This window comes from Phyllostomus discolor, chromosome 2 (genome assembly GCF_004126475.2).
Source record: "Phyllostomus discolor isolate MPI-MPIP mPhyDis1 chromosome 2, mPhyDis1.pri.v3, whole genome shotgun sequence".
In the NCBI taxonomy this organism is placed as follows: Eukaryota; Metazoa; Chordata; class Mammalia; order Chiroptera; family Phyllostomidae; genus Phyllostomus; species Phyllostomus discolor.
The window spans coordinates 102,598,444-102,613,082 of record NC_040904.2 but is presented as its reverse complement, the minus strand read 5'-3'; the positions used below and the strand labels follow the sequence as shown (position 1 = coordinate 102,613,082).

Genomic DNA, 14,639 nt, shown 5'->3' with positions numbered 1-14,639 from the left:
GGGAGAGAATCAACGGGCCTTGCCGCTTAGATGGCCTTGCTCTTCCCCGCCTGACTTTAAACTACCCAGCAAACTGGCTTCATCTTCCGTTGTGTTTCAGTCATTCCAGTCCCCTTCCTTGAAATTCCCTCAGGTTTATAGTTGTCTTGCACATCCAATTAAAATTCCTGTTGGTGGATCCCAAGCTTCCTACCAGTTTGCCCTTCTGTCGTTCTGCTCTAACCCCTCTTGGCCCCACTAACCTCCGCTCACATGCACAGTCTCCACGTGAGGCCGTGATACTCATTCGTCATGTTACTTTCTTTTTATGGCTAACAGCGCACGAGATTTCCAGCCCTGCGCCTGTCACTCATCGGTTAGCCGGGTCCCTTCTCACTTGTCTTCCCACTTGGCTCTCTCCACAGTGGTTGTCACAGAGTGTGTTCCTTTGTGTGGCAGGCTCTTTCTGTGCTGTGCTGTGGCCGCTGAGGACAGAGACCGGGGACTGTGTCCACACACTGATCTCCCAGCTCTGTACTGAACAGGGGAAGGGAGAGGGCCTCCAGGCTGCACACTGTGAGTGCTTTTTGTTAAAATGTTTTATGTATTTGCTTTTGTTTTCCTTTTCCTTTAGGTACAGAGTGAAGACAGTGTCCTTCTGTTTGTTATTGCCTGGACAATCACAGAAATTATCCGTTACTCCTTTTATACATTCAGTCTCTTAAACCATCTGCCTTACCTCATCAAATGGGCCAGGTAAAGAAGTACAGGGAATGAAGACTAACTTTGGAAATGATCCATCACTGAAATGTTGTCTAAATACTGCCTCTTAAGTTCCTCAAAATAAAATTGTGTGAGGTAGGGGTTGGGTAGATATCTGGTGTGTAAATCTTCTCAGGATAAGGACCTCGACTTAATTTTGATTATAAAAATACTGTTTAAATTTTTTTATACTTGTTACTTTTATTGAATCAATTCTTTTCGGTTATATTCAAATCCCAATGGAGATTTGATGTAATATCACCTTTTTGTCTGTATCAAATTTTATTGATGAGCTTCTGCCATTATGATGGCTTTTTGAACCAAGTCCAATTCTCCTATTCTCAATTTTGCCAACAAGCTATGACACTTAAATTAATTTCTAATTAATAACAAACATTAATAAGCTATTTAGCTTATTATCAGTTTATTTATGTTGATTATTTTTATAGTAATATTTATTATGAATTGGATAAAATACTGACAGTTCATCTCTTTATCTGAAGTAATCCATGAGATAATTGTGAGCAGTTATTTATTTATTTATTTATTTATAGAGAGGGGGAGGGAGGAAGAAAGAGAGGGAAACATCAATGTGTGGTTGCCTCTCATGAACTCCCCCACCGTGGACCTGGCTCAAAACCCAGGCATGTGCCCTGACTGGGAATGGAACTGACAGCCTCTTGGTTCGCAGGCCAGCACTCAGTCCATTGAGGCACACCAGCCAGGGTATAAGCAGTCTTCTGAGTTGAACAAGACTAGGGGAGCCCTGGCTGGTGTGGCTCAGTGGATTGAGCACTGGCCTGCAAACCAAAGGATCACTGGTTCAATTCCCAGTCAGGACATGTGCCTGGGTTGCAGGCCAGGTCCCCAGTTGGGGGCACATGAAAAGCAACCACACATTGATGTTTCTCTTCCTGTCTTTCTTCCTCCCTTCCCCTCTGTCTAAAAATAATTAAAGTAAAATCTTTTAAAGAAGAAAAAGACTAGGGGAGGATTGCAAAAGCAAAAGAAGCAAAATTATCCTTGAGGCCCAAATGCCTCATTTCATAGAAGGAAAATGGGTTCCTTTACAATTCATACATTTTTTAAAGGGAAATTTTTTAAAAAATTCATTTATTTATTTTCACAGAGGGAAGGGAGAGAGAAAGAGGGAGAGAGAAACATCAGTGTGTGGTCGCTGGGGGCCATGGCCTGCAACCCAGGCATGTGCCCTGACTGGGAATCGAACCTGCAATGCTTTGGTTCGTAGCCCGCGCTCAGTCCGCTGAGCTACGCCAACCAGAGCACAATTCATACATTTGATGATTAAATTAAAGACAGACCAGTTGTTTGCAACATTTCAAGTATATGGACTCTCTTTTCTTCCTTTGTTTCTTTGTTTCTTTCTTCTTTTGCAATAAACATTTTTATTGAGGAAAAGGGGAGAATGGAGAAAACATAGCAGTTTCTAACCAACCCTGGCAGGCATTGTGAACACTGTCTATCCCGGTTATAGGGAAATTTTATTGACCAAGCCTTGATTTTACTCTTGGAGAATGATTCTTCTGTCCCTTGTTTTCCGTGGCCTATAGGAAATTCTTCCTTTTCACCCTCCTCCTTAGCGTGGCTGAGGCTTGTGACAGGGAACATGTCTCCTTTCATTGTCACAGATTTCTTAGCACAGTTCCTGTACCTGGGATTTGAAAGCCCAGTGCTCACTGTTAGCCACAAACAGCCAAGGATGTTTTATTTTTATTATTAAAGTATAGTTGACATACACTACAGGGTCTGGCAGAAGTAAGGCCTGCTTGAGTGTGGTTGGTAGGGCAATAATGTGAGTGTAGTAATTTATAGTTTTAATTTGAACATTTCACCTGAAATGTCACATGGTGTGCTTGAGTGTGACGCTATGTTACAGAATCACATGCTTATGATTTTGTAATAAAAGATTTTGTAAACAAGAGGGGAGGACATTATTTGTGCTGGACCCTGTGTTATATATGTGTTTCAGGAGTGCCACAGAGTTTTCCAACTATTTATATACCTTACAAAGTAATTGACGCAATAAAATTCATTATCTGTCACTGCACAACACTGTTACAATACCATGGAACGTGTTCCCTGTGCTGCACTCTACATCCCTGTGACTTACGTGTTTCATTTGCCTTCACGCTTTTCACCTAATCCTCCTACTCCTCTGCCCTCTGGCAACCATCAGTTTCTTTTCTGAGTCCGTGAGTCTGTTTCTGCTTTGTTCTGTGTGTTGTTCTGTTTTTCAGACTCCACACACAAGTGCAGTCACTCGGTACTTGTCCTTCTCTGTCTGACACATGCTTCACATAACACCCTCTAGGGCCGACCATCACAGATGGCAAGATTTTATCGTCTTCTAATGGCTGAGTACTTTTTTATTGTATAGATATATATAAAATGTTCTTTATTTACCTATCAGTGGACATTTATGTTGTTTCCATAGCTTGACTATTATAAATAATGCTGCAGCCAAAGGCTTTTTAAAATCTGAGCTGATGATTTCTTTAGCAATACCTATACTTCAAAGTGATTTCAAGTTCATTCCGTAGGATGAACTTCTCTCTGTATTCTTTTAGAAACATAGATAATTTCTTTTACCTTTTTTTAAAGATTTTATTTACTTTTAGAAAGAGAGGAAGGTAGGGAGAAAGAAAGGGAGAGAAACACCAATGTGCAAGGGATATATTGACCAGTCGCATCTCACACGCCCCCAACTGGAGACCTGGTCCAAAACCCAGGCATGTGCCCTGACTGGGAATCAAACTGGTGACCTTCTGGTTTGTAGGCCAGCACTCAATCCATTGAGCCACACCAGCCAAAGCAAGAATTTCTTTTAAAGTGAAAGAAATTGTGTGGATTCTCCCATGAAATAGTAATTACAGTTTTTTTAATTGAAAAATTATATATTGACCAAAAACTATTATGAATTTTTAATGTTTTTTTAAATTCGCATACACGACAGTATTTTAGCATCACCATGGCATGTGCAGACAGCTGAATGACTGTGGCAGTGTACACACGTTGAGTGCGCTATATTCTCTTCTGACCACAGACCAGGCTTGGTGTACGTCGTCAGGGGTTCCTAGACACATGCTCCAACACCTCCCGCCACCTCTCTGCAAAAGGCCGTCTCCACTACCATCCCACAGGCAGGGTCGGTGTAAGCCATGCCTCGGTGCCCCGACTTGACCAATATCTGGCATCACCCTAGTGATTTTAGGGAGTTGTTTTGAAGAGTCGTTTATTGAGTCAGACCAAATTTTGAGGCTGACCAAACACATTTATTTTATTTTAGAACATTCAGAAACATAGCTGCTTTAAGCCCCTTCCAAAAACTGGCTTGTAAAACCTGAACTTAAACAGTGGGTAAACAGGAAAATGTATAAATGATAGTTTTTAAAAGAACAGCACCGATTAGAAGGGTGGAAGTGCGTCTTTCTACCAAAGCTGGCTTCAAGGTTCAGTAATGAGCACTCTGCTTTGTTGCAGGTACACACTCTTCATCGTGCTGTACCCGATGGGGGTGTTGGGAGAGCTGCTCACGATATACGCTGCTCTGCCTTTCGTCAGACAGGCGGGCCTGTACTCCATCAGCCTGCCCAACAAGTACAACTTCTCCTTTGACTATTATGCATTCCTGATTCTGATAATGATCTCCTACATTCCAAGTAAGTAAACCGTTGTACGTATGTTTATTTATCTTTTAAAAGTTGGCTCTACAATTCCTAGAGGTAAAAAAAAGCCTTTGGTTGTTGTTACACCATGTCCAGGTAAATGTAAACCTAGTTTATTAGGAATGTTCGCTGGTAGTAATTGTAGAAAGATGAATTGTTCTCTTTACAGCCGCCAAAATGCAGCCCTTTTCAGTGTGTGTGGGTTTGAAACAGTGAATACTGAGGTAGGTACCTGTCTGCTGGGGAAAAGCATTGAGTGGAAAACAAAAAAATGCCATTAAAGCCTTACCTTGACATTTTCTGTTTCTCAAAAACTGCTTATTAATGGCATTGGAAAAACATTGTAAAGAAATTTTTTGAATTTTTACTGTATCAGAATAGATAGTTATTTCATTTTTAAGGACTCAGTAGTTGACTGGAAACAAATAACAAAATAAAACAGATTAATTTATTTTTTTCAATATCTCTTCTTGTATAGAAGCAGGCACTCGAACCATCTGAACAGAACACAGTGTTCTCTTCAGGGTGGCGCCCGGTGCTGCAGCAGCCCCGCTGACGGGCCGTGCTGGGTCGTCAGCGTGCCTGTCCGTGCACCTGAGAGCAGACCGAAGACCTGTGTCTGAGGCTTCTGGGAAATGGGGCCTGTTCGCTAGGGCCCTTTCTGGAATTCTGATGTCCGTTTGAAATCCTGTGGTTGATTTCCACATATCCAAAAGGCTCTTCTTCTACCCAAGAACGTATGTTTCTTCTCCTTTAGCTATTCCTGTGGCCATTATGGCTCTGAATGTTATTTCAGTCTATAAGGTGCTATATTCTCCCCTACACCTCAGGTAAAACTCAGACAAGAGGGTTGGGCTTTTCTTTAGCCGACAGCACTAACCACATGAATCATCCTCACAGTCAGGAGCAACATGAGTGTGTCCTGCTGTGGGAAACTGTATTTCATGCATTGTGGAAAAACCCTACATCCATCCCTGGCTGGTGTGTCTCAGTGGATTGAGTGCCAGCCTGTGAACCAAAAGTTGCTAGTTCAATTCCCAGTCAGGGCATGTGCCTGGGTTGTGGGCCAGGTCCCTATTTGGGGGGGGATGTGAGGGGCAACCGACCAATGTTTCCCTCTCACATCAGTGTTTCCCTCCCTCTCTTTCTCCCTTCTGTCCTTTCTCTCTAAAAAATAAAATCTTTTTTAAAAAGAATACTAAATTAAGTTGAGAAAACAGAGATTAAAAATATAATCCATTAGTAAGTTTAAAAAAAAAAACTACATCCAGATTTCATGTGAACATTTGTCTTGGACACAGCTCTGCTTCATAATTCATTTCCCGCTCTGTATTAATTACCAGGCCCTCCTCTCTGGTGCTGCAACCATGGTGACTAAAGGTCATCTCTCAAGTGTAAAATGTAGTTGATTACCAAACAGATAAATATGGAAGAATCTAAAAATTTAAGTAACAAAAATTAACTGAACAGTGTTCTTACCTTTCTAACACTGTTCCGTACGAGTTCCATCTTCAAGTCTCTAGAGCAACGGTTCTTAGCTGCAGTCTTGCCACACTGGAATAACACACTATCCTAGTCATTGGGCACCACAAGATTTAATTCAACATAAGTTCTTGATTACATAGAAGATAGGTGCCATTTTTAGTAAGTGGGAAAGGGTCAAGGAGGGTTTCATAAAATCGAACCACTAACAGAATGCTGCCGCCCTGACAGAACCCTGAGGGCTGATGCAGGATTTCTCGTCTGTCTGAGGAGGAAGGCTCCCTTCCTGGGCAGCTCTCCAGGGCGACCTGAGGCTGTGTGCCTCCCTGTCTTCTTCGCCACCCACAGCCTCAGGACACCCAGGAGGGGCCTGGCCAGGCACAGGCAGCCCTCCCCAGTGATTGGATTCCTGAAGGAAAACAAACCTAGTTCTCTGGGATCTTCCTTCTTGGCTTTAAAAGAGATAGAATAAAAAACATAGACCTCCGGGCCTACTGTCTTTTAGAGAGTCAAGCAGATTTCTCAGGAAGTCTGCTTTCTTTACCTCAGTTCCTTTCCCCTTCCTTTTTCAGCCTTCTTTTGTTAAGAGAATTTGGCTTGGTTAAAATGTATAGTCTTTCTCCTTTTTAAGGCAGCTTAACTTTTGTAGACAATGAAAAAGGGTTGGTTTCAAATAAAGATTAAAAGATTTTCTTCAAATCTGTGACTTCCGACCCAGCTCAAGATGGCAGCCCAGACCGCATCTCCTGCTATACACATCATCGTATCTGCTGGCACTCACGTTGCTTCCGGCCTGGGCCAGTTGCCCTGGATGTTGTCAGTGGTTTAGGTGGTAATATTGAAGGCAGTTTGTACAGTTCATTCCCAGCCAGCTGTACCTTTGCATCTTTCCAAAACTTTGTATGTGTTACAAGAAATGCAGGATTAGGAGAGGTTGCCATTGACATGTTGTCTTCTTTATCAAATTTGGTTTTCTTTCTACAACTTAAGTTTCTTTTAATCTTATTAAATGGGAAGGCTGTCCAGAAGGTATCCAGGCATGTGACATACACTGAAGATAGAAGATACAAGAAACCTTGTACACAGGACAAGGACACCTCAGCCCCTTTCAGAGTAGGCAGGCACCTTGGGACCTCACACAGTTCTCCCGATTACTATCAGCTGCCCTGTCGTATTTTCCTGAATCTCATCAACAGTCTAAAATCACTCCCCTTTCAAAGGTGATTTTAGTTTTGGGAAAAGCCAGAAGTCGCAGGGCACCAAATCTGGGTTGTAGTGGGGCTGAGTCACCTGAGAGATTTGATGTTTCACCAAAAAACTCTGCACGAGACATGATGTATGAGCTGGCACGTTGTTGTGATGGAGCTGCCAATCAACAGTTGTCCATAGTTACAGCTTTCTGAATCATCTGAATAGTTTCCACCGAGGAACGTTCAGGCTTAACACAAATTTTGATGCAGATTCATTGCTCTACTTGCTCAGTCATTTTGAATATGAGGGCCACACAGTACACATGCTCACTCAATGGCATCTAACACCGATTTCCTGACCACCCCCTTCTCCTGACACACATGCATTTCCTTTTCTTAGTCACTAAGAAACCTCTGGAAGATATTAAAGAATGAAAGGACCACATTTGCCCTCTGGTTCTGACATCAGACTCCTGTGGCAGCCAGCAGGCCCTTGCCCACAGGGACGAAGGTGAAGGTGTGCTCAGCCATCTTGCTCTCACTGCCACCACGGGCCTCATGAATGGCTGCTAGGTCCCGTCCCCCCTCCCGCCCTCTGACCTGGCTGTGAGGCTGCCGCGGCCTGTGAGGGGTGTTGCAGTCTAACGCAGCTAGAGGGAAGTCCTTAGCGCACTTCACCACAATGTTTCCCTTTACTAAAACACATCTATGGAAATGTGACTGGCCCCACATTTTTAAATGATTACAATTAGCATTCCTTATGGTTTAATTATATCTTCACTTCCAGTTTTTAGATTATAGAGCTTGTCAAATTTTCTAGCTCTCGAACCAAAATAGTTCTCTCACTGTTGAATTTTATGCACAAGCTGGGCCTTTTCTGTGAATGACTTTCTGCCTGCAAATAGTGAGTGGAGCGGTTGGCAGCCCTGCTCGGCATCAGAGCCTCCCCTGCAGTTTATCGGGTCTGTGCACAAACCCACCAATGTCTTGGAACACTTTGGGAGCTTTATTTGAAATGTTGCCAACTTGGAAGCCATTAAAAAGGGAAGAAACTGTCAGAGAGAGTTGGCAGTGGTGGAAATTACCTCCCCCAAAATAGAGGTTATTGTCTAAAAAAGAGATTGGAGCTGTTGAGAAGGGAAGGGAAGGAAGGATAGGGTACACCCAAGACCATCTCACTGGAGTTGTTTACATAGTTATTGAGCCCCTCCAGTTTAAAGTAACTTCGTGATGACCAGATAGCTTAAACTGGCATTTCCCAGCAAGGACACTCTGAGTGTCTGGGATGGAATAATGCTTAGTTGTGGAGGATCGTCACATGTTGCAGGTTTTAGCATTCCTGCCCCCACATGCTGAACGCCAGTAACCTGGTCCCCCAGGAGTTCCCCCACCATTTCCAAATACTCCCTAGGAAGGCAGTACCATCCAGTTCATTTGAGAACCATTACTTTTATTTTATCCTCATCCAAGGAAATGCCTGTTGATTCTAGAAAGAGGAGAAGGGAGGGAGAGAAACACTGATCAGTTGCCTGTAGTACACGCCTTGACTGGGATCAGACCTGCAACCAGTCACATGCCCTGACCAAGAATTGAATGGTGTATGGGACACCGTTCCAACCTACTGAGCCACACTGGCTAGGACTGAGAACTCTTACTTTTAAAAATAATCTATAGCCCTGGCTGGTGTGGCTCAGTGGATTAGGCGCTGGACTGCAAACTGAAAGGTCACCAGTTCAATCCCCAGTCAGAGCACAGGCCTGGGTTGCAGGCCAGGTGCCCAGTGGGGGGCATGTGAGAGGCAACCACACATTGATGTTCCTCTCCCTGTCTCTCCCTCCCTTACCCTCTCTCTCAAAACAAATATATATATATAGAGAGAGAGAGAGATCTTTAAAATAAAATAAAACAAAAAAAGGTAATCTATAAATTACCAAGGACAGAATCTTTAATTCCTGAGATACTGGCTTTTTTTTTTAAGATTTTACTTATTTATTTTTAGAGAGAGGGGAAGGGAAGGAGACAGAGAGGGAAACAAACATCAGTTGGTTGCCTCCCACACACACCCAACCCGGGACCCGGCCCACAATCCAGTCGTGTGCCCTGACTGGGAATCAAACTGGCGACCTTTCAGTTTGCAAATCAACACTCAGTCCACTGAGCCACACCAGCCACTGGCTCTTTTAATCAAGACTTTTGCTACATTCAAACTTGGCTCAGTAGTGTTCAGATCAAATGTATTAGCACTCCTTCCCACTCAAAGAACAACCTTTCTCAGAAGCCCAAAGCTTGGTCCTGATCTGTCAGTGATTTGCAGTGAAACCCCAGACAAGTCGCCTACACTTTCTAGGACTTGAATTCCTCCTCTGAAACAAGGATAATAACTCCATTGCTAGAATACTTCACCCGCTTGTTGTGAAATCAGAGAATGGGTGTAAAGACAGTAAGAGCACAAAGAATGTTATTTGGCGGCTCTGTGGCATCTTGACAGGTAATGACAGTGTCTGCCAGTCCGGCCCACACCAGCCTTCCTCCCTGGCTAATGCAGGAGGAGGTAGGTCTGCTCGTGTTTTTCTTTCCCTTCCCCAGGCCCACCTGGTACCTGGTACCTGGTACCTGGTACTTGGTTGCTGGATGATAAAGTATCGGAAGGTTATAGAGGACCTTAACTCCCTGTGCTTTAAATAGAACATACAGTTCTAAGTGATCTCCTTAACCAGTTCTTTCTTTTCTCTCCAGTTTTTCCTCAGTTGTATTTCCACATGATCTACCAGAGAAGAAAGATCCTTTCTCATACTGAAGAACACAAGAAGTTTGAATAGTTCCTGTTTCCTGAACCCCTCCAAAAACAAACTTTTCAATGACAAAAATGCTGCAGACTTTTTGAGTTCCCAATACGTTTCATAGAAAATAAGAACTATTTTTAAAATACTAAACAAAACAAAACAAAAACCAAAATCCAGTGTCACACAGACCTGGGATTTTATAAAATTAAAAAAAAAAAAAACCTCTTACATAAAGCACCCTGGCCAGTCCATTAGGCATGCTTTTTCAACCAGGAATTCCCAACATTTACTATGGCGCTAGAAAGGGATTTGGCATTTCTGTCCTCCTGTTCCCGTCCTGTATCTGATAAATAAAGACCTGTAACAACACGTACGAGAGTTGCAGTCTGAGTGATGGCGTACCTGCGGACGCCCAGCTTGCAGTCCCATTCCAGTCCATGGTGTGTGTAGCGTTCCCTTCCAAAGTGCTTGACTGCATGCTGGAAACTATTTGTATTTTTGAAGCAGCAAACTTTGTTCTCTGGAATGCTCTGAGGTTATGGCTAGGACCTTTCCCCTCATATCTAGTGAGTGAAATATACAGTTTTGTGTCTGTGAAGCTTTGGGATAGTGCCCGTTTCAGAAAACAACCAGGACCCTTTTGTGTGTTTTCAGTTGAGACATTACTGCCTGCCACTAAGAAACATGCTTGAATGTAGTAAGTGTGTGTACACTGTAGAGAACCTACCTTATCTGGGGCTCAGCCTCACTCCTATTTTCACAAAATGACAGTTCTCAGAAAGGCAAGTTTCATCACTAGTAAGTGACAGGTACCTTTCCCAGTACTGTTCTCAGAACCCCTCTGAGGAATGCATTGGCCAATCTCTGTTCTCATTTATAGACCTAAAACCTGTCTAGTCACAGGAATAGAGAAGCTGTTATTGAGATGCATGGAAGGTGTTACTTTAGAAATGTAATCCGGAAGAACATTCAGGAGTAGGTTTTTAAACCCTTATCATTTTACTTTTTGATTTTCATGAAACTCTTCTGTTTGGGAATTTTCCATAATTGTGGCCCTCTGTAATCCCCACCACCTTACATGTCCCGAGGCAGTGAGATGCCTGGCCGGGCAGTCCTGAGCTAAAAGCGGTGCCGTCCCATGTGCTGGAGCAGCTGAGAAATGCTTTGGTCAAATGGACATGGTCTGATTAACATCATGTCTTCATACTGTTCAGTTGCTGACCTGTGCATTTACGACTCTTCAGGGAAAGGTTCGTGAAAGTGTAAGCCATGGGCATTAGCTTTTAAACAGGATATTCTTCGTAGAGCCATTTTTTCCTTTAAAATTGGTTGAGCTTTAAAACCTTAAAAGTCTAGTTTATAGAGTAGTTATTTAAAATATAATTGCTAATATCAGAAGAGTGAAGTGGTGGGAAACTTAATTTTTAATTGCTTATCTTCATAGAGGCTTGAGAATCAGGATGAAAACGAGAGAAAACGTGCGCACTGGAGTGCAGGCAGTGCAGGCAAGCGCGTAGTCAGTTCCTTTTGAAATTGAGCCTTAAACTTCTGCTTCTTAAAGTCAGCACTCACCTCGGGTGTGGTGAGATTAGAATCTGTCCTCGTACTTGCTAAAATATGTGGGAAAGATTATATTTCATGGTTTTTCTCTTTATTTTCCAAAATGTATTTCTACTGTAAAATAGAATCAGATTGGGTTATATTAGACTTAATATTAATTTGGGTAAGATTTTTTTTAATTGTTTTTGGAATAGTTAGTAGAGGATGGGATAAAAATGCAGGTTTTTCGAGATTGCCGGGTTGGTTTTATTCCGGCCTCTCTGTTACCGTTCGTCACTATTTGCAGAAAGAGCCTGTTGCAGACAGTGGTGTTGTGTCTGACTGAGCTTTGGCAACAAAAGCACAGCCAACAAGTCCTTCCTCAAAAAGGGCCTCAACCCTAGTGTTATTTTTGTACATCAGACATCCAAAATGCTTATGGCAGAGAAGTAAGACATGCCACCATGTCCTTCGGTCACCTTTCCCAGTATCTTTAGCTCCAACATGAATTAATTCTTCCTTCAAAGTGGTGGCATCCTTTTATGAATTGAGACCAGCTAACCCCACCAAATGTCCCTTCTGCTTATTAAATGTGAATGAAGAAGGTGGTATTGGTGGTTATTTTGTCAGACTGCGTGTTTATTTCAGGGCACAAAGGCATCATCTGCCCAGCTGCACCCCCAGGGGATGTTTCAGAGCCCCCCCCTCTGGGGACCACCTTCTGGCAGAGAATTCTGTGAGGTGTGCAGCAGTGCTTGTAGACACACTGCTGATTTGCATATCGCTGTGTTCTGTCTGCTAAGGCTGGGAATTTTCGTTTAACACGAGCCGCAAAGGCACAGTTATCAAAGGCCCCGTGGAGAGTTAGTCATGGAATGAAGTACCGTCCTCCCAGACAAGATTGCTCTGAAGTAAACGTCCTGCAGAAGATGTAGCATTAAAGAGGCACGGGAAGAGATTCTGCCCTCATTTCCACTTGCGCTTTTGGTCATTCATTTGTAATAAAAGGTTGGCATTTATGTGATACAACCTATGAATTATTTTCAATTCTGAGTTTCAGATAAACATTATAAAACATCAAAATCAGTACATACTGCTCCTTTGAAATTTAGGTGAAAATTTATACAACCGTATATACAGTCATTTTTGTATTTTTTCTATGTTGTGAAAACCAAAATTGTAATTTTATAGGTCTTTGATTCACTAAAATTCTATAATTTAAACAGATTTTTTGTATATTTAGAAATAAGGCATTCAGAGACTATGCTTAACTTTCTATGCATGCATTTGGAAGCTGTTTTTACCCGATAATGTTAACAGTAATAAGTTGTATTCATAAAATACTGATCTGTGTCGCATTTCAAAATAAACTGGTGTGTGCTCTGCCTGGATCTGAAATACCAGTTGAGTCTTAGTGGGTTTTTTTTCACATTAGATTGGCCTGAAAGTGGCGTTGTAGGAATATGGAAGCGTTTCAGTTCCATTACAGATTCCAGCTCTTTCTCTGACAGTGTTAAAATGTGTTTCTGCTAACCATAATGGTTCTGCACTTGCAGGGAAAATAGACAGATTATATTAAGAGGTTTCCCAAAAGTCATTCTTCCTGCCAGTCTTCAGAGGGACAAGAGGGATTCCTCATGTGATGACCAGGAAATCTAAGAAATGCGTCAGTAAAAGATCAAGGACCCTTGTCTTTCAATGTATTTTTTTCCTTTTTAATCTTAACTATTCTAACTTAAGTCGAAAGGGGAAATACTGTTGCCCGCCATGTTTGTCGTGTGTTCAGATACCTGGCCCAGAGGTCAAGAACCTCCCCCCCAGAATGCCCCCACACGCAGAACAGTCCTAGGTGCAGCCTTGCATGCCCTGAGGTTGCAGTGAGGGCACCACAGGAAACTCCGGTCCGGCCACTTGGGACCTGCCGGCTCCAGACTCCAAATTTCTTCACCTCCAAATGAAGTGCTGCTGTCTCCCGGGGCTGGGCACTTTCTCATTATTTCTTTGGGTGATTTTTTTATTTGCCTCCAGCAGCAAGGTGCCCCCACGTGTGTCTACCAGGTCTTCAGAGTTAAGAGACACTGGTGCCCACCAGTGTGATCTGGATCCCAAAGGGGAACATTTTCTTTCTAAATGCCATCTGATCCCAGCTTAGGTGTTACCAGCACAGTGGTTAGAGCTATAACTGCCTCTCTCGCACAGAGTCTAATCTGTTTGAGAGGCAGGTGGCCAGATGGTCAAGTTAATAGTAGAGGCAGCCCAGAAAACACCACTTTTACAATCTGAGGGTGGCAACGGACACTAGGGCTTTCTAATTTGTCATTGTCATATTTTGTGGCAATTATGTTACCATGAGCCCTAGCCTGAGAAACTACCATCGGTATAATTGACTCGCTGTTCACACGGCATTCCAAAAATACCACTGTGTTGTTCTGTTCCCTTTAACAAGAATGAAGACTAGCTTTGCAATTTCTCATTATTTTTTTTTAATCCCAGCCTTACAAGTAGACTGGCTCATTGTCATACAGTTTAGTGGTGAAGAAACTGTTCTAAGCAACTGTTACCAAAAATAGCCATACCTATTAACATTCCACTGCCTGCAGCTGAGAACTAGAGTTAGAAGAGAGCTGTGCGGGGGTTTTTGACGACTTTCTTTCAGACCTGTGAGATATTTCATCTTTTTTCCCCCCCAGATTTAGAGATATACCCCTCAGGGGTAGGCCTCATTACCAAAAATAATGTTTTCCCACAAATGGCAGTTCACTCTAAAAGTCTCGCACAAAAACAAAACGTGTGTGAGGCTGTGTACATAAGTACCCATTTCCTAAATCTCTCTAATATTTGAACGTTGTATTCTGCTCACTAATTCCAGCACATAGACATTACCAAGGCAGCTCTCTTGCAAGCTGTCTCTGACCTTGGCGAGTGCAATCCAGATACCTTTCCAGACGCTGTCCTTGGTTAAAGCCCAAACGTCATTTCTGCCTCCCTTGTTGTAGCCCGGCTGCCCGCTGGGGGGCAGCACCTCACTAGGGATCTGGGGCTGCGGGAGTAAAAAGAGTGTGGGAAACAGCTTTGGCCAAAGATACCGAAGGGGCAAAAAGACACACTAAGGAAAATTAGTTATGGGTCTCTATTGTCCATATAAAGTAAAGGCAGTCAGATCTCAGCATATTCTGGAGGGATACAGGAACTAACACTTTTTTAAAGCAAAGAGACGG

General features: G+C 42.8%; 1 protein-coding gene across 1 annotated transcript in view; it reads left to right on the top strand.

Moving 5' to 3' along the window:
* HACD2 (3-hydroxyacyl-CoA dehydratase 2) overlaps positions 1-12,822 on the top strand; it is a 103,601-nt gene extending 90,779 nt beyond the window's left edge. Inside the window, exons 5-7 of the mRNA XM_028505000.2 lie at positions 614-735; positions 4,243-4,421; positions 9,836-12,822. Of these exons, the coding sequence (XP_028360801.1) occupies positions 614-735; positions 4,243-4,421; positions 9,836-9,918 (384 nt within the window). The 3' untranslated portion in view covers positions 9,919-12,822. The remainder of the gene's footprint in view (positions 1-613; positions 736-4,242; positions 4,422-9,835) is intronic.
* Positions 12,823-14,639: the final 1,817 nt, after the last annotated feature.